The sequence below is a fragment of the Lynx canadensis genome, chromosome C1 (assembly GCF_007474595.2).
Source record: "Lynx canadensis isolate LIC74 chromosome C1, mLynCan4.pri.v2, whole genome shotgun sequence".
In the NCBI taxonomy this organism is placed as follows: domain Eukaryota; kingdom Metazoa; phylum Chordata; class Mammalia; order Carnivora; family Felidae; genus Lynx; species Lynx canadensis.
This window is the reverse complement of record NC_044310.1, coordinates 214,805,898-214,827,239: the sequence shown is the minus strand read 5'-3', so window position 1 is coordinate 214,827,239 and position 21,342 is coordinate 214,805,898. Positions and strand designations below refer to the sequence as shown.

General features: G+C 54.2%; 2 protein-coding genes across 3 annotated transcripts in view; one reads left to right on the top strand and one right to left on the bottom strand.

Annotated features, from left to right (window-relative positions):
- Positions 1-455: 455 nt before the first annotated feature.
- On the top strand, positions 456-16,902 carry LOC115522046 (Holliday junction recognition protein). Of its 2 annotated transcripts, none has more exons than XM_032594545.1 (9): positions 456-585; positions 927-993; positions 4,262-4,317; positions 5,543-5,660; positions 8,088-8,149; positions 9,476-9,568; positions 10,376-10,454; positions 12,574-14,143; positions 16,629-16,902. In XM_032594545.1, the coding sequence occupies exons 1-9, from the start codon at positions 490-492 to the stop codon at positions 16,666-16,668; spliced, it is 2,181 nt and encodes a 726-aa protein (XP_032450436.1). In that variant the 5' UTR covers positions 456-489; the 3' UTR covers positions 16,669-16,902. The 2 variants fall into 2 exon arrangements, with proteins under 2 accessions (XP_032450436.1, XP_032450435.1); XM_032594544.1 differs by lacking the exon at positions 16,629-16,902 and adding an exon at positions 15,081-15,860 and having other exon boundaries at positions 460-585.
- Positions 16,903-20,733: 3,831 nt separating this feature from the next.
- Positions 20,734-21,342, bottom strand: part of MROH2A (maestro heat like repeat family member 2A) — a 43,670-nt gene continuing 43,061 nt past the window's right edge. Inside the window, exon 40 of the mRNA XM_030326115.1 lies at positions 20,734-20,866. Coding sequence (XP_030181975.1) covers positions 20,745-20,866 — 122 coding nt within the window. The 3' untranslated portion in view covers positions 20,734-20,744. The remainder of the gene's footprint in view (positions 20,867-21,342) is intronic.

The window sequence follows — 21,342 nt, the reverse complement described above, 5'->3', positions numbered from 1 at the left end:
TGGCCAGGTAACATCTGGGTGAGAGCGGTCCTCACACTGACGCGAGACCCCCGCCCCCCAGCAAGTCACCCAGTCATCTCAGGTGCACAACGGAGGAATCCCATAATTCCACAGGGTTCTCGAGTGGCGCTGCCGATTAACGGGAACGCAACCGGTAGCCGGTTCCACCGGGCCATCGCCCTAAGGCATGCGCGGTGGCGGACACCGCCCCCGCCCCCGCCCCCGCCCCCGCCCCCGCCGCCGCCGCCGCCTCCTCCCCGCGGCCGGGCCGGGCTCGGGTGGGGCGGGGGCAGAAGCTCGGCCGCGGATTGGCCGGGAGTAAGATGCGCCACGCGTTTGAAAGGCCCAATCAGCGCCCGGCCTCTCCTCGCCAGCCAATAGAAAGCCGGAAGGGCAAGCAGAGGGGGCGGGAGTCGTTATTTGAACCGGGGCGCCCAAGGGGCCGCGGTACGTCTTGCCGCTGGAGTCGGGTGTGGGTCTCTTCGAGCCATGGAGGGCGAGCCCCTGGGGGAGGACGCGCTGCTGTGGCAGCTCCGGGACAGCCGCCGCCGCTTCCAGACGCGCATGCAGCGGCTGATAGAAAAGGTAGGCCCCCCGCCCCCCAACCGGCTCGCTGGAGTCGGGGAGGCCGGGCGCGATGGGGAAGGGGAAAAACGGGGCTGGGGGCTGGGGTAAGGGTGGAGGCGGCCGAGCACGGGGCCGAAGGTGGGGGAGCGGGGTGGGAAGGGGAGGGGAGAGGGGGTGGAGAGGAGGCAGCGGGATTGGGGGCGCTGGGGTAGACAGGGGAGGTGGTTTGGGGGCGAGAGGGAGGCGGGCGGGTTTGGGGGGTCCTGCAGACTTCCAGCCTTGTGCTGGCGCCTCCTCAGCCGGGTCAGGGCCTCCTCGCGGCCCTCGGAGCTGAGGGGATGCCCCTTTCTCTCCCGCAGTACAACCAGCCCTTCGAGGATGCCCCGCTGGTGCAGATGTCCACGCTGACCTATGAGACACCCCAGGGTACGGAGTCATCCCCCCCTTCTGAATGTGTACAGTTCAGAGTGTGAACAGGATAGTTTCGTCCCGGAGTTTGAAACGCTATCCCTGCTCTCTTGTGAAAATTTTGTCCGCCTAATAAGAACTAAAACATTCCTAGTTCCCTTGAGCCTATAAATTACTTATTTTTTAAATTACCTATTAAAAACAGAATTCTGCAGATCCATAGACACACGCTGGTTAAAAATACCCCCTGTCTGACCCTGTCGGTCTGGGCCGGTTGGGATGATTTTTGGTTTTGGGGGGGGGGGGTTGTAATTTTTTTCTAAGTTTATTTTTGAGAGAGAGAGAGACAGAGTGCCAGCAGGGGGAGGGACAGAGAGGGAGGGGAGACCCAGAATCCCAAGCAGGCTCCAGGCTCTGAGCCGTCAGCACAGAGCCCGACACGGGGCTCAGACTCACAAGCCGGGAGATCATGACCTGGGCCAAGGTCGGACACTTAACCAGCTGAGCCACCCGAGGCACCCTGTGGGCTGGTTGCTTTAACAGCCAAGGCTGTGTCTCTGTTTCTTCACCTGTCAAATGGGAAGATGGTAGTAATCTACTTGATGGGGATGTTGTAAGTTACAGGAGCTCCTTGTGAAACTCTTGGAACAAGGCCCGGCTCTTGCAATCACTCTTATTGACTACTTTTTGACCTGTTTGACTTGGAGTATTAGCTGTCCTCCTTGAGATTCTGAGTACTTGGAACTTGACCTGAATATAGGGAGAAGGAGCCATTCCATTCAGTGGTTGATGTTGTAAGCTGACTTAAATCTCCTGGATTCTCTTTGGTAGCTGGGTGAAGAAAGTTTGCACTGGGTGACGTCAGTTCCTCCCCCTCTGTCTTATTACCAACTCATTAAGACCTGCTAATGAAGGCAGATCTCAGATCCAGTTCTGCCCTGCATTGGGCAGACAGGCACTAGAAGCTTCATAAGATCTGCTTCTGAAGTTAAATAAAGTTTTAGCTCTCTGCATTTTTAGCTGACCCAGCCACACCTTGGGTGAAAAGTTTGTGAAGACAGAAGCTAAGATAGTCCAGCTCTAGGCCTCTGTTACTCTCTGGTCTCATCAGGCAATGACAAATCTAACCCGAAGGCAGGACCCAGGGCTGGGTAGGAATCGTCCCCAGGGTGCCATCCACAGGCTTCATTCACTATGTTCTGATGCGCTGTTTACGCAAGGAGTGGTCTGGCCACTCCACAGATCTAGAATACCACTAACTTCACTGCTGAAACTCACTTCTGACTCCGGTTTAATGAGAACAGCCTGTTAAAACGGATCCCTGAGGCCTCTGGCATCGGTGCTGGGTGCAGATTGAGTAAGTCTAACGAGCTCCCGGCTGCTGATAGTACAGTTCCTCTGTCCTGTCGCTCAGCCTGGAGAGGTACTCAGGGGAGCGCCACCGTGATTAGGGTTAGCTGACCACCCTTGTAGCATAAACTCCCGATTTAAGGCAACACCGTAGGGTGTAGATCGGAGCTAACACTCCCACACCGATTATGACGAGGACAGGAGGGGAGGAATAGATGTTCGCATGTGTGGATAGCTAAGGTGTGCCCTTTGCTTCTGAGAGTCTTGTGTTTTTGATTCTCAACAGCCCTTTGGGGTAGGTGCTGTCTTAGGATCATGGTTTCCTAGCAGAGGATGCAGCAGAAAGATGTAAAGGAACCAGCCCCATGTCACTTAGCCAAATTGGCAAAGCCTTGACCTGACGGAGCACATTTGCTCGGCGTCACTCTGTTCCAGAAAGGCCACAGGGCACAGTGGCCAGGAGCACAGAGAGTCACTCCCCTGGGTTCCCAGCCTGGCTCCACCACGTGGCTGAGCAGCCCGGGCTGGTTGCTGGACCCACTTCTTGCCTCTGTGTCTCCGTCTGGCCAGTGAACTTGGAAAGTAGGAGTTCTGTACAGGTGAGTTGTAGACACTGAATGAGGTGTACTTGGAAAGTGTTTAGAACAGAGCCTGGAGCGTTGTAAGCACCGTGTGTGAACGTTTGCTAGTGTCCTCGTTGGCAACCATCTCAACCCAAGGATCCCTTCTTGTTCACTTGAATTTACCTGGGGGCAAATGGAGGTTTAGGGAGAGATTAAGTATTCTTGCCCCGGTTCTGCTAACGAGTAAGGGGCAGGACTCCTAATCTCCGTGTTTACCCTGCGCTTAGGCTTTGTTCTAGACATCTAGATTGCCCTCAGAAAGTGCTTCCAGTCTATACATAGTATATAGATTGCTCTCAATAAATATATTTTGAGTACAGCACTTGGCACATGTGTGTTCCTTGTTTCTGCTTAACTCTGTGGCTTAATGATGGAATTGGATAATCTGCCTCCTAGGTAGGAGATTTCCATTAATGACAGATTTCTGTCTAATCTTAATTTTTTTTTAATGTTTATTTACTATTGAAAGACAGAGAGAGGGGCGCCTGGGTGGCGCAGTCGGTTAAGCGTCCGACTTCAGCCAGGTCACAATCTCGCAGTCCGTGAGTTCGAGCCCCGCGTCAGGCTCTGGGCTGATGGCTCGGAGCCTGGAGCCTGTTTCCGATTCTGTGTCTCCCTCTCTCTCTGCCCCTCCCCCGTTCATGCTCTGTCTCTCTCTGTCCCAAAAAATAAATAAATAAACGTTGGAAAAAAAAAATTAAAAAAAAAAAGACAGAGAGAGTCAGAGCGTGAGCAGGGGAGGGGCAGAGGGAGAGAGAGACACAGAATCTGAAGCAGGCTCCAGGCTCTGAGCTGTCAGCGCAAAGCCCGACGTGGGGCTCGAACTCACGGACCGCGAGATCATGGCCTGAGCTGAAATTGGATGCTTAACCGACTGAGCCACCCAGGAGCCCCTGTCTAATCTTAATTTAAAAAAATTTTTTTAACGTTTATTTATTTTTTTGAGACAGAGCACAAACGGGGGAGGGTCAGAGAGACAGGGAGACACAGAATCCGAAACAGGCTCCAGGCTCCAAGCCGTCAGCACAGAGTCTGACGCGGGGCTCGAACCTACAGACCTCGAGATCATGACCTGAGCCGAAGTCGGACGCTCAACCGACTGAGCCACCCAGGCGTCCCTAATCTTAATTTAAAAAAAAAGACTTCCAGCCTCACAAAGATGAGAACAACAGGTATCAGGAGGGTGGCTTGGTTTCCGTAGATTACGTCTTTCTCTGGCCCATCACGTTGGTTTTCTCTGAATGCATACTGAACAGACATTCAGCGGTCAGGATTGTTTAAGCGGTAACTTTTCTCTCATTTCTTTTCTGAAGGATTGAGAATTTGGGGTGGAGGACTAGTAAAGGAGAAGAACAAAGAACAAATCCAGGTATTTAATGTCCGTTTTTATTGCTGCCATGTGCTGCCGTGCGGGAATATCGATGTGAATAAAGGCGTAGGTTAGCTGTGACTGCACCGAGGTCGCCACGGGGCTTCTGTTCTAGGTCTTTCTCACCTGAACTCCCTCCTTTTCCTCTAAGGATTTGCTGAGAAGTTTTTCTCCTGTTGCTCGTCAGGTAGCAGGAGGAGCTGCGTTGATGTTTAAGCCTTTTCTGCCCCCGTTTCCTCTGCTGTAGGCCAAGGGGTTCTTGACAACAGCCCCACGTGCAGGGCTGGCCAGTGGGAGAAAGCTGCCCCTGCCCCTGCCCCAGCCTTAGCTGCATCTGTGAGCCTAGTTTGTTGGGTCCTTTACAGAAAAGCCCCAACCCAGTTCCTTTGAGGAAAGAAACATGCCTCCTTTCTCTTCTGCAAGGGGAAGAGAGTAGGGAGAGGGTACAGGGTCACACTTCTTTCCGCATGGAGCTGTTTTCCAAAACACTGTGTGGTTTCTCCCGGATGTATCCACTGCTGCTGGGGCACCTTGGCCTGTTTTGTTCACGGGAGGTGCCGATACAGCCTGCCCGCCTCCTGGGAGACCCGCGGAGTCTTGCTACCGTCATTTTTTTTGCAGGGATGTCTAGAATTCCCTTAACGACTGCCTCCCAGCCCAGAAGCCTGTACCCCAGAACGAAAATGTCAGGGTTAGGGTTCCAAAGCAAGGAACAGCAGTTCTGAAATAAAATTTCTTCCTGATTATTTGAATCACACCCATAATACGTTTGGTCGTACAAATGTTAGAAATACATACAGCCATTAAAATCAACCTGACTCCTATAGTCGCTGATATTTTAGTATAATGTAATTCCCACCTATAACACACATATTTTTACCCCTTCTTCTTTACATACTATACACTGTGATCATTTCTTTTCATCATCCGTTGTATAATTCAGTCACACTTATTTACTTATTTATTTATTAGTTTTTAATCTTTAATTTTTGAGAGAGAGAACGAGAGGAGGGACAGGGAGAGAGGAGCTGGGACAGAGGGTCCAAAGCAGGCCCTGCACTGACAGCCCGATGCAGGACTCAGACTCACAAACTGTGCCAGAAGAGAGGCCTATGAGACCCCTGCTCTCTCATATGCTAAAGGAAGGAGTGTAGGTTTGTTACGGTGGCTTGAAATGTGTTCTCACTGAATCAAGCGTGTCTTTATCCACTTCCGTGCTTTCGAGGACTCCCCGGTGAAGACTTTCGAGGATGCCCCAGACAGCAGGAGCGGCGGTGACCCCGCGGAAGCCGAAGCCCGAGGTCTGGCGCTTCCTGAGCCCAGCACACGAATCCTGGGAGTTGGTGAGTGTCCCTGCGCTAGGAATTGGGGTCGGCAGGGACATGCGTCCCTGTGATGGCATTTAAAGCCCAGATTCCTCACGATGACTTTTTCCAAGGCTTTTTTAAAAGTGGGAGCATCTTAAAGTGCCTGTCACTGCTGTCTGCACTCCCCAAAGGAGCTGTCTGGCTGTTACGTCCGTGGCGCTTACACAGAAACAGTGCTCAAGCGTTCTTGAGTAATGGACATACGCCCTCCCATCAGTTTTTAACTTATTGCCCCTTCCGTAAAAAAAATTAATGTCAAAAATATAATGAAACGCCAGATTTGCCATGCAGGCCGTGTTTGAACTGCTGACTTTTTTTTTTACATTTATTTGTTTTTGGGAGACAGAGAGAGAGAGCACAAGTCGGGGAGGGGCAGAGAGAGAGGAGACACAGAATCCGAAGCAGGCTCCAGGCTCCGAGCCGTCAGCGCAGAGCCCGACACGGGGCTCAAACTCCCAAACTGTGAGATCATGACCTGAGCTGAAGTCGGAAGCTTAACCGACTGAGCCCCCCCAGGCGCCCCTGAACTGCTGACTTCTACAGAACGTTTTGCTGCCCAAACCCCAAGCCAGCCTGTTTTCCGGGGAGTCTGTCATCACCATCTTTCTCTCTCTGGTGTCTCTCTCTGCCCTGGATGCATCCGTTTGAACGTGCTCAGGTTCCACCTTAAGCACACGGAACAGAGTTCACGGCTCTCCCGGTCCTGTGTCCCTCTGTAGCCACCTGCCATGGGTCACTTCCCTTCTCGAACAAACTTACAGCCGATGCTCTGCTCCACTGCCACCCTCTCTGCCGCCAGTTCTGTGCAGGCTCCGGGCTCCATCGGGAAGGCGTAACTCTCTGTGGTCCCAGCCTTCCCCATTGGTGACTCCCACTGGCATTCTGTGGCTTCTATCCCATTGCCCTGTTGGTGGCATTTGAAGCTTCTGGAAATCCTGTAATTGGCCTGTGGCCCTGTGCCCGCTGGGTTTTCTTCCTTCCCAGCCCCTCTTAACTCCCCTCTCTACTGGATGCCCTTTCTTGAGATTGGTCTGAGCCCCTCACTCTGGCGGAACCCCCATCCCAGACCCAGTCTGCATGTGTTTACTGCCTGTCAGCCTCTCTTCTTGAAGACTTTGTCTAAACTCGGCAAATCTAAACCGGAAAGGTCAACCTAGCAGGATTCCTATTGGCTCAAGGCCTACCACCGTCTTCCCTGTACAATGAGCCAGACACCCAGCCCCTCCTGCCCTCCTCATACCCAAGACGTCCCCCTGCTGTGCCTTTGCCTCCCACCGACCCTTGTGCGGCTCTGCCCCCGTGCCCCACCGCACCCCCACGGTACCAGCCCGCCCCTGCTGACACCTGCCATCAGAACAGACCCCCCCCACTTTCACCCAAGCTGTCTACACCGGCTCTCCTCCTGGTAGCAGTTAGCCAGCTGGATAGACAGGTTTGTAACTGGTCCTGAACCCCCATCTCCTGCTGGCCCTGACCTACAGCCTCTGTCCGCTCTCCCCAGCCCTCGTCCGGCACCTTGCCTGCTCTAGCCGTCTGTAAAATGGGTTGAGTCCCACGGGGAAAACTGGCGGTCATTCAGGGTAGAATTGACCTTAAGGAAGGTGTTTATTCACAGGTGTTATCTGTTGACTGGTGTTGATCGAGATTGTAGCTCCACAGATCCTTAGGTCCGTGAGTTTCTGGACTGCTCAACATAACTAGAAATGTTTATCCTAGAGCTGCACTGTCCGGTGTGGTGGCTCCAGCCTCCTGTGGCGAGTCAGAGGAACTGAAAGTTAAATCAAATGGAAAATCTTATTTATGTGCCTCACGAGACACACGTGGCCGGTGGCTGCCATACCGGGCGGCAGGTAGGGAACTTTCTGCCGTCACAGACTGGGACGGTGCTGGGCTAGAGCGACCCAGCTCCGAGGACCAGAAGCCACCGAAGGAGCTCAACGTGACAGAAAGCTGCTTCTCTGGCCTCTACCCCCTGAGGCGTGTTCCTGTTCTGATGCATTTGTTGCATTACTGATGATCAGGACAGCGACAGATGGCTGTGTCCTTATTAAAGGGAGCGCCCTAGAACATACTGGAGGGGTGTAAAAACTATTCTTGAGAGGAAAACGCAAGCTTTCTTTAAAATTCTTGGGGTGCCTGCGGGTTTAGTTGGTTAAGCGTCCGACTTCAGCTCAGGTCATGATCTCATGGTTCGTGAGTTCAAGCCCCGTGTCAGGCTCTGTGCTAACAGCTCAGAGTCTGGAACCTGCTCCGGATTCTGTGTCTCCCTCTCTCTCTGCCCCTCCCCCCACTCACACTCACTCTCTCTCTCTCTCTCTCTCTCAAAAATAAATAAAAATTTAAAAATATTTTAATAAATAAAATTCTGATTGAGATTTCCTTTTTTTTTTTTTTTGCTTTTAGATTCAAAAAGCGGTGATGATGCATCTTTGTGTCCGGAAGATGTAGTTGCTGGGGCCTTCATGGTAAGACCTGCCCTTTGTGACGAAGGGACCGAGCCAGGGCTTGGGGTGCGTGTGTGTGTCCTCATTTCCGGTGTCTTTTTTGAAATCCTCTTTGGAGGCTCACCCTTTGCTGACACCACCCCTCCCGTCTCTGGTCCTCCCTTCACATCCCTCAAGGCAGCAGGGGCCTCCTTCCATCTGGCGCGTGGCAGCCCTTACTGCCCCCGGTTCAAGCCGGATTTCCTGAACTCACATATATGTCGGGTGGTGTTCCCTGTGCAGACGGAACAGTCACAGTTCACGGTGTGCCCAGTACCCTTGATCGAGCACGCTGTGTTGAAAGTTAGGCTCTAAGTTGGTCTTTGCCCGAAGAGACAATGTCATAAGGAAGGTGTTTCTAGGAAGTATTTCCAGGTCAGCCCTTGGAAGCCCATTTAGTCCACGAGGTCGCGAGATCAGGCCATTGTTCTGTGTCTCCCAGGGTGCCCCCGTGGTCCCGGGAACCACCTGTCTCCTCTTCCCCCGACTGGGTCTCATCTCCCCTTCCTTCCAGTGGGATGCACGGGAATACACAAAGAACGCAGTCTGCTGGGGGGGTCTTTCCTGGCCCCAGAGTCAGACGCTAGAATGGCTGTTGTGTGTGGCTTTTCTCGAAAACTGCTCTTTTGTGAAGAATTTTCCCAAACACCCAATGTGTGACTTGTGGCGTCTAACTAAATAAGGCAGTGACGGGTCCGGGGGGAAGGCTGTACGTTTTGGAGCATTACGGAGGGGCGGTGGTGCAGGGCTAGGTGGCCCCAGATGTAAAGAACTTCCTGAACAGTGTGCGTGTGTGTTATCCCTGGTCTGCAGCCACTCAGGTGCAGAGAGTGAGGGTCAAGACCCCCCCTGCCCCAGGGCGTGGGCAGGAAGGGAATGGGGGGGCCTGCCTCCTGAGCCAGAGTGCTGAATGTCCTTTCCTGTGAGCACACTGATTGGGACTAATTCTAATAGTTGAGTCCTGAACTCACCCAAGAATATTCAGATGGTTTTGAATTGTTCCCTAGCAATGCCATCACATACCTCCCAACAGGCTTATGAGGGTGGTTTTTGTGTTTTGGGGGGATTTTTGTCTTTTTACTTTGGGATTGTTGCCACTGGATGAATTATCTAAAGTTGGGTTTCTGGGTCAGGTGGATTTTCAGAGGGGCGGGCCCACTTTGCACCGCTAACAGCGAGGAGTGAAAAATGACTTCGAGGGGCTTCATTTACCCACGTGTAATTAATGAACTTGCCAGCTAGCTCGAGAATCTGAGAGCTCATCCGGACCTAAAAGCTCTCAAGAACACTGATTCTCTCTTGTGTCAGCCTGCAGAGCCCTGGAGCCCTTTGAAAAATGAGTTACGAAGGAAGTACTTGACCCAAGTGGATATATTGCTACAGGATGAAGGGTGTTTAGAGGTAATGTGTTTCCCAGGACGTGTCTTCAGATAATTGAATCATAACCTAGTGATACACCGAGGTGGGTTAATCAGGTTTTTGTTCGCTCTCCGTGGAGCCTGTAAGGAGCCTTTGGAGCAATTGCTTCCCAGCCGTTTCCCTCCCAGGCTTGCAGACGGACGCTCGCCTTGCGGGGGCGATCGGGGAAACCCGGGGGGTGTGCCCTCCGTCGCCCACTGTTCTGGGGGGGGGGCGCTCACAGAAACGTAGGGGCCCCCGCCCTCTGGGGAAGGGATTGCTCCCACCGCCCCACTTCTCCCCCCTTCCACCCTGTCCACGGTCACCTTGCTGTGGAGCGCGCGGGGGCTCCCAGAGCGTGACCGACAGCAAGAAGGCCAACCCTAGTTTCTGTCACATCTTCCCATAAAGAAAACATTTTCGTGTCACGTAAGTAGGAGGTACTCATTGTGGGATGACTGACTACTTCATCTCAAAGGCAGCAAACAGGAGCATAGACGTGTCCTTACTGTGCTGCTGACCGGCGAGGATGCTGTGTCTGAGGCCCGTTGATTTGGTGGGGGTACCGGGAATGGCCTTTCCCTTTAACCTAGAGCAGCAGGAGGGCATCCTGGGGGGCGGGGGGGGGGGTAGCCTGGAGGTCACGTGGGCCAAGCTCCCAGAGGTTACTGAGACCCCTCCCCCCACCATTGCCGGAGGCGGCGGCCGCTGCGGCAGGGAGGAGCGGCCGACCTCACCGACCCGCGCGGCGGGGGGCGTCTGAGGGCGCCCAGAGTCGACACGTGTTCACATCGCGGGCTTCGTTTTCAGTGTACTGGTGACGGAGGTGGAGAGGACGCACGCGTGACACCGAGCCCTCCCCTGGCCTCGCCTGCCGGGCCTGCCCCTGGTAAGTGCGACACAGAAACTGCGTGAACCGCCTCCCGATCGCTGTTGGCAGAGTCGCGGCGCCCCTACCGCTGGGCACCCTCTCGTGTGCTTGGCATAAACCGTTCGAGACACCAGCACCTACCAGGCGAAAGCCTCCTGTGTAGTCGGCAAACTGCTTGTTTCCCCTGGGACTCCAGCACGCTGATTGCTGGTTAGCTCTTCAGCTCAACCTACCGCGGTGAAAGCTTTTGACTCTCCGGAAACACAGGATTCCTACACCCTCTGCTCGCGTTTATTTGACAATCAACCTGTTGTCGCAGTTGCTTCTCCGTCCCCTGCACACCCAGCGCCCACGCACACAGCACCCCCGCACGTGCACACACGGACATACGCACACCATGTACGTCATCTGCAGTCACATACGTGTTCTCCTTAAGTGCTTGCAGGTCTCCTAGGCCCAGGGACGCGGCTGCGGCGGGTGGGGCACATGCCAGGGCCTAGTTGTTTCCCGCCGAGCTCTGTCTCTGTGGGCACCTTCCTATCACGACTTTCCTGAATAGTCCCGGCCACCGGTAGTGTTGCAGCACGTCCCTCAATTTACTTCTCTGGTGGTTTCCTCTAAGGTTAAGTGCATGTTAAACACTTTTGGCAAAAATGCTGCCCAGGCGACGGTGTGTTCTCTCAGGACATCACGTCACTCTGTCCCGTTGTTGGTGACACATGAGCCTGGCCACTTAGCTAAGGAAGGACCCGCTAGGTTTCTCACTACAGAAGTGCCCTTTCCTTGGCATCGTCTGCGGGTGCCCGTCGCCTGGGTCCCCGCAAACCCCACCCCGAGGCTTCGGCGCCGGGCCACGACTCCCGCCTGTGTCCCCACCCGCAAACCCTTCCCTGGCTTGGCCGTCCCTTCCGTGTGCACCTGTTGGCATCCTTCCATAAGCAGACGCCAAGTCCCTTCGTGCCCTAATTCTGTTCCTTCCTTTATCCCCACGTGCTTTCACTTTTTAAAAACAATTTTTTTCTAGAATCAATAAGAACCCATGGGCTTTTTTTTTTTTTTTTTAATTCACATATCAGTAGCCACTGATGCCCAGTTGTCCCAGATCAGCCTGCAGGAGCCCTTCGTGCTGGCTTCCCTGACCTCTGGCCTGCCCGTCCTGTCTGTTTTTGAGCACTTTGTCCCCCCACCATGACCTTGACCCCACAGGTGTTGCCAGCACCAAAGTCCTGCACTCATTAGGTTCGTCGTGCAGTGCGGACTGATTTCGGAACCACGGCCCCTGCTGCCACATGCTTGCCAGTCTGCTGAAGAAGGTTCAGGAGTCCTGAGCAGCTCTTGGATGCTCAGACAGTATCCCACCAAGGGTGCGCGTTCAGAGGATTGTGTTCAAAGTCACTCAGATCCTTTTTTCTCTTTCCGTTGTCATCACTTCGATACGCACTTGGGTTCTTTTTTTTTCTTTTTTTCTTTTTTTTTTTCTATTCACTTCTAGAGTTCTCCTTATCCTTGTTGGTTTAATTTAATTTATTTATTTAAATTTTTTTTTAACATTTATTAATTTTTGAGAGAAAGAGAGCATGAGGGGGATAGGGACAGAGAGAGAGGGATACAAAATTGGAAGCAGGCTCCAGGCTCCGAGCTGTCAGCACAGAGCCCGACATGGGGCTTGAACTCACGAACCGTGAGATCATGACCTGAGCTGAAGTCGGACGCTCCATCGACTGAGCCACCCAGGCGCCCCGGTCTAATTTTATTTTTTTAAATCTATAAGACATTTAACATGGTGTGAAGGTCAAAGCTGTACGAAGAGGCATATTCAGGAGTCCTCTGCCTCCGTCACCTGTCCCCACAGGTAATCGGCGTAATTGTTGGGTTTCTAATCAGACTTTGAAAGGGCATCCAACGTGTAAACCATCACACGGGGGAGGAAGACCCCTTTGGGGAAGCTGGGGTGGAAAGTAGGAATTAGAGTTTGATAACTAGAAAGAAATCTCAGAGGAGAATCTATTCTCACGTTTTCGTGGAGTTTTTTCTCTTGTTCTTTGAATTGTCATCACGATCCACCCTCTTCGTTCTGTGGTCTCTGCAGATGGACCGTCTTGAACGGTAACACTTTACTCTGTGTGTTTCCCTCCAGGACGCCGTGGCCGTGTGTCCGGAGAGAGTCCTGGTGGCCCAGTGAAGCCGGCTTCACGCCCCTGCTCAGCAGACCTGGCCGTGGTGCCTAGAAGTGACAGTGTCTCGTTACAAGGGACCGGGGGGCACAGCTTCTCAAGCAGCCTGTCCTTCGAGCCCGACGACATCTGTGACGTGACCATCAGCGACCTGTACGCGGGCATGCTGCACTCAATGAGCCTGCTGCTGAGCGCAAAGCCGTCCTGTATCATCTCCACCAAAACCTCGTTTGTCCTTCACAACTGGAGCTCGAGGAGGAGATGCTCCAGGAGCAGAGTGAACAGGACTCATTGCCGAGGCGGCAGGCGCCCTCACAGGGGTTCCCAGGAGAGGCTCCCAGTCCGTGCCGGGCCAGGGAGGGACAGGGGCGCCTTAAGAGATTGTGAGAACGTACTGGACGCTTCTGGCCAGAAGACGGGTTTAAAACTGGACAAAGCTTTTCTCGAAGTAAACAAACCCCAAGTCCTTAAATGGGGTCCCAGTTGGAAAGAGTTTAAGGAGTTAAGGAGCTTAACACCCCAGGGGCGTTCTTCGTTGCCTTATGGAGACTCCCGTGCAGTGTGTCATCTGGATCAGAAGAATAGATACAAGGCCTTAAAATGGTTAATTTCCCCTGTAAAAATCGTTTCCAGACCAAGAATACTCCCAGGCAAGCGAGGGAATCATTACAGGGAAATTGAAATCAGATTTGATAAGCTTCATCAGGAGTATTGCCCCAGTCCCCGGAAGCAGCCCGTCCTGACTTCCCTCCCGGAATCCTCGGCCGTGGACGTGTACAGGGGTGGTCCAGCGAGCCCTCGTGGCCCCCGGGGCCTCGAAACCCGCAGGCTCAGTGGAACTTTCGGCACAGCAGAAGCTAAGAGGTTAAATGAGGCCTTTGAAGGGCTGGGCGAACGAGCCAGGGGAGCAGGGAGATGCCTGCAGAGAAGGGGTTCCCCTCCCCCACTTCCAGAGACCAGCCCCGTGCAGAGCCCACACCGCTCTGAGCAGACACTCCTTTTTCAGGGAAACAATAGTCTTGGAATACTTAGAAAGTCCGCCTCACCCAACAGACCTACTTCAGTAGCAGGGGTGCGGCCTCTAAGCTGTGGCCGAGATCGTTACAAGGAAATAAAAGAAAAATTTGACAAGCTTCATCAAAAGTATTGCCAACAATCGCCTCCGCGGACGAAGGCACTTTTACGCGTTGGAGCATGTCCAGATAAAGCAAGTTTGGAAGTTCAGTATCAGAGAGGCACCTTAGGAAAATTAAACCCAGACTCTGGCTTCCAAAGTCCCCCAAAGCTGTCGGCGTCACCCCAGCAGAGCATAGAACGTCCACTGCGCTTAACCGCCACCGAGGCTCGGCCATTAACTTGCCTTGTGCTCACTGCCGCTAGGGGCCATCGGTCCCCTCCAAAGAGACGCCGATTATCAGATTCTGTGCTGTGTGGACAGTGGGCCAGTTCCCAGGATTCCTCGAGAGTGGTGGGCCAGCCCATCCCAAGGCCGGGGGAGAGGTCGTCTCCTCACAGCCCAGCTGAGAAAAAAAGGTGCGTTTCCGTTCGTTGAACGTGGGTGTTTTACGACAGGATGCTTCTGTGTTCATTTTCCAAACCCTCTCCCAGATTCTTTTCCTTCCGCTGAAATCAGCATGTATATCAAGCACATGTCCCTGTGTGAGATGCATCATGCATCATGGTGGGGCTGGACATGTCCTTACATGGAATGTTTTACACGTTTTCCCCTGGGATGCATTTAGGGGACTTCTCTGAAAAGCCTCAGGAGGGCTCGGTCTGTCCTTGTCACACTGCCGTTCCCGACCTCTCCTGGTCTCACTCAGAAAACAGCTGTCGTGGAGCAGAACTGATCTGGAGGCAGTGCCTTTCCTTGTACTTCTGGATTCCCTAGTGGGTCCGGAGCGGGGCGGCCCGCTGGGGCCACGGTATCCGTGCTGGGCTTTGAGGTGCACCTGGGCCGTCCCACCTCGGCCTACACTTGCGTTTGCACAGATCACTGAGGTCAGGTTTCTCAGTTTCCACTCTGCTTTCTCCAGTGGCGGTGAGGTGGGACGGGTCACCGCGGGCTGTTAGACTTCATCTCGTGAGCTCCGGGCCTTCCAGCGCGCACTTGGTGGGTCTGCGAGCCGGGGTCCCGGACGATGCGGCTCTTCTGACGGGTGCACGTGTGGGGTTTAATGCATTGGCGGTGAGGTTTCCTCTCCCCTCCTCACCCCGTGCGGATGGCCGGCCCCCTCGGCGGTCGTTCAGATGGGCCTCCTCTGCCCTGAGTGTCCGTGTTCTCCTTTTCCACCTGTGCCTGTTTGTCCTGTGACCCATCCCAGGGGACAGTGCGTTCCTCTCCCAGATGAGCCCCGATGAGCCCTGAGTTGTCACTGTCCCCGCCCCTCAGTGACCCCATTGCTCCTGCCCTGCCTTTGCCCACTCGCGCTTCTCAGCGTTCAGACCCACGTGGCTCCCCTCTCGGCAGGTATTTCCAAAAACCGCGGGTGCTTTGGCTACAAATGGGGCCGGGTGAGGAAGACGCCCCCCCCGCCCCTGAATGAGCCCAGGAAGCCGGCATTGAAGCTGGCCGACCGCTTCATCAAGGTCAGAATCATGGTCCGGTCCTTTGTCCTCTCGCTTCCGCGGTCTTCGGCTGCCCCTGTTTTCTCAGCCTGCAGCCTGGCTCCACAGGCACCACACGGCCTGTGGCCCTAACCACGAGGTAGCCTTCGTCAGGTGAAGCGGACCCGCCTTGTGATTGGTCTTTCTGGTCAAGGATTGAGGTCAAGGACCTCGGGTGAGGCCCGATGTGGAGCTGGAGCAAAGTGGGGGAGTCTCCCAGACCGGGAGAGCGGCCTGCGCCCCAGGAGGCCCCGCCGCGGGCCGAGTCGTCTGTCTGCCGGGCGGCTGGCTCTTCCCTTTTAGTCCGGGCCTCCGACTCCTTGCCTGCGCCCGTCTCGGGCCAGGCCACCTGCAGGGCATCGCGGAGCCACGTTCCGAGTCCTGTGGGGTTGAGGCTTTCGGGGACCGTGGCAGGCACTTGGGGGACGCCAGACCTTCCTTCTCAGCTGAGAGGGGGTTGGTTTTCACCGAAGGCAGCTCCTCAAGTGAGAGCCGTGCCCGAGGTGGCCCAGCCCCGACCTGTCAGAGCGCCCTTGTCCCTCCGGCCCTGCTTGTCTAGGCCTGCACCCGCTCACACGCACCCTCCTGACCTGTTCTCTACGTGTCGTGCCCCTCAGGCTCACCTCTGTGGCTTTCCCACCTTGTCCCCAGGTTTGCCGGCAGGTCAGGCCGCCCGCTGGCCCAGCCAGCGCAGCGGGGTCACTGCCCCCCGCCCTCTTGTGCCTCAGCTGCACCCGACCCCTGCTTCCCACCTCGGGAACCCCCCCCCCCCCCCCCCCGCCTCTCATTCACCTGCCCATCAAGGGAATTTGATAAGTCGCGGTGGCCGCCCCCGGGGGCCTTTCGCAGTTCCGTCTGAACCGGTGATACAAACATACTTAACCATTTCCATATTTTTCTTCTCTCCCTACTTAAATCATAAATGTCTTAAGGGAAGGGACCAAATCTTCCCGAGCTGTGACTACAGAAGGAATTTGAATGGCTAACGTGTGAGTGCTTTCTGTGTGGAACCTTCTTTACACCCTTCTGCCTTAACCCGCACAGGAACCCTCTGATGAGATCGCTGTCATCCAGTAGGCAGGTTCCGTGTCTTAGGTTACAAATAAGCGAATGTAGCTGAAGCCTCAGGACTCCTGAGTCCACACTCGCATTCGAGGCTGGGCCGGGATTTGAAGCCAGTGGGCGTAACGACTGGCTCACCCGCCTGCCCAGGGGGATTGCCTTCGGGTGGGTCTTTACCTCCCTTACGCTGCTTATTCAGTGTGGTGGCATTTTCTCTAGTGGACCCACCAATATTTACACGTAGGCAGTGGAACAAATATAAAACAGTCCAGCTTTCGGTGGCTTGGGAATTCTAGTGGAATTGTACTGAAATCATTACCCTTGTCACTTTTTTTTTCTTTTTCTGAAGGAAAGAACAACACGTCTTTCAAGATGGAAGAGAAAAGTGATTTTGTATTAGAAAAATTCAAAGCTGGAGAAGTATATAGCCAACTTCTTTTAGACTTTTGTCCCTCTTCTCCTTTACTCTACGTGTGTTTTTTGTTTTTTGTTTTAATCCTCAAGAATATGTGAGACTTGGATTCACTTCCCTGCCCTTGAAAGCAAATTTCCGTGAAATTGGTCCCATTGAAATGACTCTGAGTTCTCGGTATAGAAATTATTTGAATAAAGTTGCTCAATTAAAAGTTTTCGTGTGATCCTTTATAGACCTGTTTTTCTCGTGTGTTCTTTTTAAACTGTAGACATGTCCTGAGAATGCTCTTTATTCCCTGTAGGTAGAGAGCAGCGTTTGCCCCGATACCTGTGTGAGCCCTGGAGACGATGGCCCTCGCGGAAAGAGCTGCCACGGTTTAGGTTCAGAACCAGGGACCTGCTCTCTCCCGTATTAGGAGGGAGCAAGTTGAAAGTAGCTCACCCATGACAGGCCATTCCTAACCTCTTCATGTTTTTAGCCGAAAACGTGCTGTTCTCAGACAGTCCCGGGATTCTTGCCGCCACAGGGCTCCCCTCGTGGCTCGTGGTTCTCGTTGCCACTGCTTATAATAGGGTACCACGGTGACTTTTTAAATAAAATATTTCACACATTCAGAACACGGTGACAGCCAGTGTGCCAGCCCACGTATTGCCGTGTGTTGTGGATTTCTTGCTTTAAATACGAAGTCAGAGGGGCGCCTGGGTGGCTCAGTCAGTGAAGGGTCCCACTTCGGCTCAGGTCACGATCTCACAGTCTGAGTTCAAGCCCCGCGTCGGGCTCTGTGCTGATGGCTGGGAGCCCAGAGCCCGCTTCGGGTCCTGTGTCTCCCTCTCTCTCTGCCCCTCCCCACCCCACACTCTGCCTCTCTCTGTCTCTGAAAAATGAATAAGCCTTAAAAAAATTTTTTTAAATACAAAGTCAGAAATGTTAACTTTTGCACACCTTTCCTTCCCGTCCCCTTCTCCTGATACTGTTATGTGCCCCTTTCCACCTACACCTTCATGCTGGGACCACATTACCCGGGTGTAGGAATTAGCTCAGGCCGCCTTAACAGAATCCCACTGACCAGGGACCTTACACGGCAGAAACTTACTTCCCACGGTTCTGGAGGCTGGGAGTCAGAGATCCGGGTCCCCGGACAGTCTGCTCTGCTGAGGGCCCTCGGCCTGGTGTCTCTTCTTAAAAGGGCACTAATCCCTTCGTGCAGGCCCCACCCTGGTGACCTCATCTAAACCGAATCACCTCCCGGAGGCCCCACCTCAGATCCCATCACACTGGGGTTAGGACCTCCATATGTGGATTTGGGGGTTCACGTTCGGTCCAGAGCCGTGGGAACCAGAAGGGCTGTGCCGCTCGCAGCAGAGAACATTCCGAGAGCCTTACCCCTCACGGGCAGCTCACTCTTCCTCGGCACAGGCTGGCAAGGGGCTGCTGGCCCAGGCGCCAAGGCTGGGGTGGCCCCTGCAGTTCCAGACCTTTCCCTTGTGTTCCTAAGAAGAGCACAACCCACTCTCTGCTCTTTGTCGGGAAAAAATACCCTTAGCCAAAACGTGCCTTGCCCGCACCACCGCCCCCTCCAAGCCCCGCCCCCCCCCCCATGCCTCCTGCCTCATCCCTAGTAGGCCTGTGCTATTGTCTCTGGGCAGGCCAGGCCCGGCTGCAACAGAGACTGGGAAACCGGGGATTTGATTATCATGTACAGGAAGAAGGCAAGGGGGAAGAGACTGGGCATGGGTCTTAGCTAATTATTATTTTTTTTGAGAGAGAGAGAATCTCAAGCAGGTTCCATGCCCAGCACAGAGCCCGACACGGGGCTCGATCTCACGAACCATGAGATCACGACCTAAGCCGAAGTCAAGAGTTGGACGCTTAATCGACTGAGCCACCCGGGTGCCAGGGGTCTTAGCTAATTTATGGGATCCGCCAATGAAGGACCCCATAGGCTATATGTGGGGTGGTCTGTGTCTTCGACGTGCACATAGTACTGCTCGCATTCTGCAACCTGGTTTCACAAGAGGTGTTTGCACTTGACGGGAGGTGATGGGCGCGGGTGTCTCGTATCTCAAGAGTTCGGGTGGCTGGTTCCCCCCCCCCCCTCCTGCTGGATGTCTGCTGCTAAGGACACACGCACAGCCGTGATGCGTGCGTGTGTGGGCTCACCTGTGGCTTACGTCTAGAGGGGCCGGTCGCGGGCAGGTGTCTTCAGCTTCCCTAATTATTGCCAAATCGCTTTCCCAAACGGTTATTTCAGTTTGCGCTCTGGCGGTAGGAGAGGTCCCACCTCCCACATTATTGCCACCAGTCAGTGCCACTTGGGGGGTGTGAGACGTATTGCAGTTTACATTTCAGGGGTCCTGGCTTTTCGAGCGTCCCCTCAGGCCTCTCTTGTCAACTGGCTTTGTTTCTTACCGATGTAGGAAATGTTCTGGATGCCTGTCCAATTATATGAACCAATCTCGTTTTATATAAACCGCAAGTGACGTCTATCTGTGATTTGTCATTTAACTTTACGGCATTTTATTGCCCAGAAGTTACATGTTAACAGAATCGGATAGCTTAATCCTTTATTTTTTTCTGGCCTTTGCTGTTACCTTTTAAAGAAAACCTACTCTCAGAATAAAAAATACTCTATCGGTGGGGCACCTGGCTGGTGCAGTCGGTGGAGCATGTGACTCTTGATCTCAGGGTTGTGAGTTCGAGCCCCACATTGGGTGTAGAGTTTACTGAAAAATAAAACCCTTTGGGGGCACCTGGGTGGCTCAGTCGGTTGGGCGTCCGACTTCGGCTCAGGTCATGATCTCGCGGTTCGTGAGTTCGAGCCCCACGTCGGGCTCTGGGCTGACAGCTCGGAGCCTGGAGCCTGCTTCCGATTCTGCGTCTCCTCTCTCTGCTCCTCCCCCACTCACACTCTGTCTCTCTCAAAAATAAAACATTAAAAAAAAATTTTTTTTTAAGAAAATATTTTTAAAAAACACTCTATTGTCTTGCGTCTTTGCTCTCCAAATTTAGGCCTATAAGCCGTCTGGAAATGTTCTGCACAGGCATGAAGGGGACTGAAGACTGTTGTCCACACCTGTGGCCCTTTCCTCCGTGCCTGTAGTGAATGGCTTGTCTGTTCCCGCCTGTGTCTGAAAATACCCTCACTATCTATCCCACGGGAGCCACAAAACAGTGGGGAAACCAGTGGGGTCCCGGGAAGCCTGTGGTGCACCGACGATGATGCTTTGCGCCGTCCAGCAGCCCCCTCCCACCGAGGGGCCCGGGGTGGCGACTGCCTTTGAGAGTCCCGCCGTTACCTGCTCAGGAGGCAACCACAGACTACTCTGTTGACGGCCTAAGTGCAGGGAACCTTCCCTGCCCGCCTCCCCTGTCCCCTGCCTGTTGCTTGGACATGACCTTCATTTATTTCCCCTTCTGGCCCCTCAACCGGGTTCTGTTCCAGGCTTTGCCGGGTCCCTGCCCCAGCCTGTCCCATCCGGCCCCACGATGGGAAGAGGGAGGACAGGCCTGGTGTTGTGTCGCTTCCTGGAGACATCCCCCATCGTCCCCAGGCTGGTGGGCACTCCCCCCTCCCACCCACCCCTGCGCCACTGGGGCACTTCCACCCTCCTTCTCCGGATGTGTATCGCAGTCCCAGGCAGAGATGCCTCTTTTCCCTTCAAGGGTGGGGTCCTGGGGGGCAGGGGCCAGACGGCCGCCTGCCTCCCCTCCCTTCCCGGCACAGCGCCTGGCAGGGGACACACCATCAGCGTGGGGGGCACAAACGTGGATTCAGACCCTCACACGATCCGGGGAAAGTGGACGTAAAACGACCCCATTGGAAGTAAATCCTCCCTTTGCCCCACTGCCTGGGCTCGGGGACGTTGTCACCTCCCAAGTCAGGAATCCGTACTCCAAACGGCAATGGAGGCTTATTTTCCCAGGGAAGGAAAGAAAGGGACACTGATTATTTTAGAACGATGCTTTTCGTACAAACTAAATTAAAAAGTGGCTTGCACGGCTGTGGTTGGGCACTCTGAAGAGGCAGCCTGCGCTTTACGTTCGGACCATCTAGCAAATTCCTTCGGGAGAAGCCAAAAGCTGGTGCCGACAGCAAGTATCCAAGACTTTGAGGGTCCCCAGGGCTGCCCTCCGGACCCCAGGATCCAAGTCCAACTGCAGCTCCTGGAGCGCTGAGAGTGGGCACAAATAGGAGAGTCGGGACCCCGCTCGGCCGTGCCCTCTGCCACGGGCAGCGGAGCTGGGAGGAGGTCCCGAAGCCGCTTGTGTGGCTGGGGGCTCACACGGGCTGCAGAAGCAGAACCCTTTGTACTTGAAATCAGAAGACGGCAGGGGAGCTGCGTCCACACACACACACACACCATCTCAGCCTTCTGTTACTTCTCTGGGACAGAAAGATCGCCCACAGAACTCGCATGCGGTGTAGACCAGTTGAGGGATTCAGGGTGGAAACATCTCGTAGACATTCGTGATGGGGAGGCGGGCAGAAGGCCCAGCGAACGAGCGAAAGGCCTCCCGGGTCAAATCGTTTTCTTCCAGAAAGCCCCCTGCAGGCTCGTCCGTCTCTGTGCACCCTGATTACACGCCCCCGTCCCTCAACCCCGCCAAAAACAGAAACAAAAAAAAAGAAAAGAAAAGAAAAAAACAA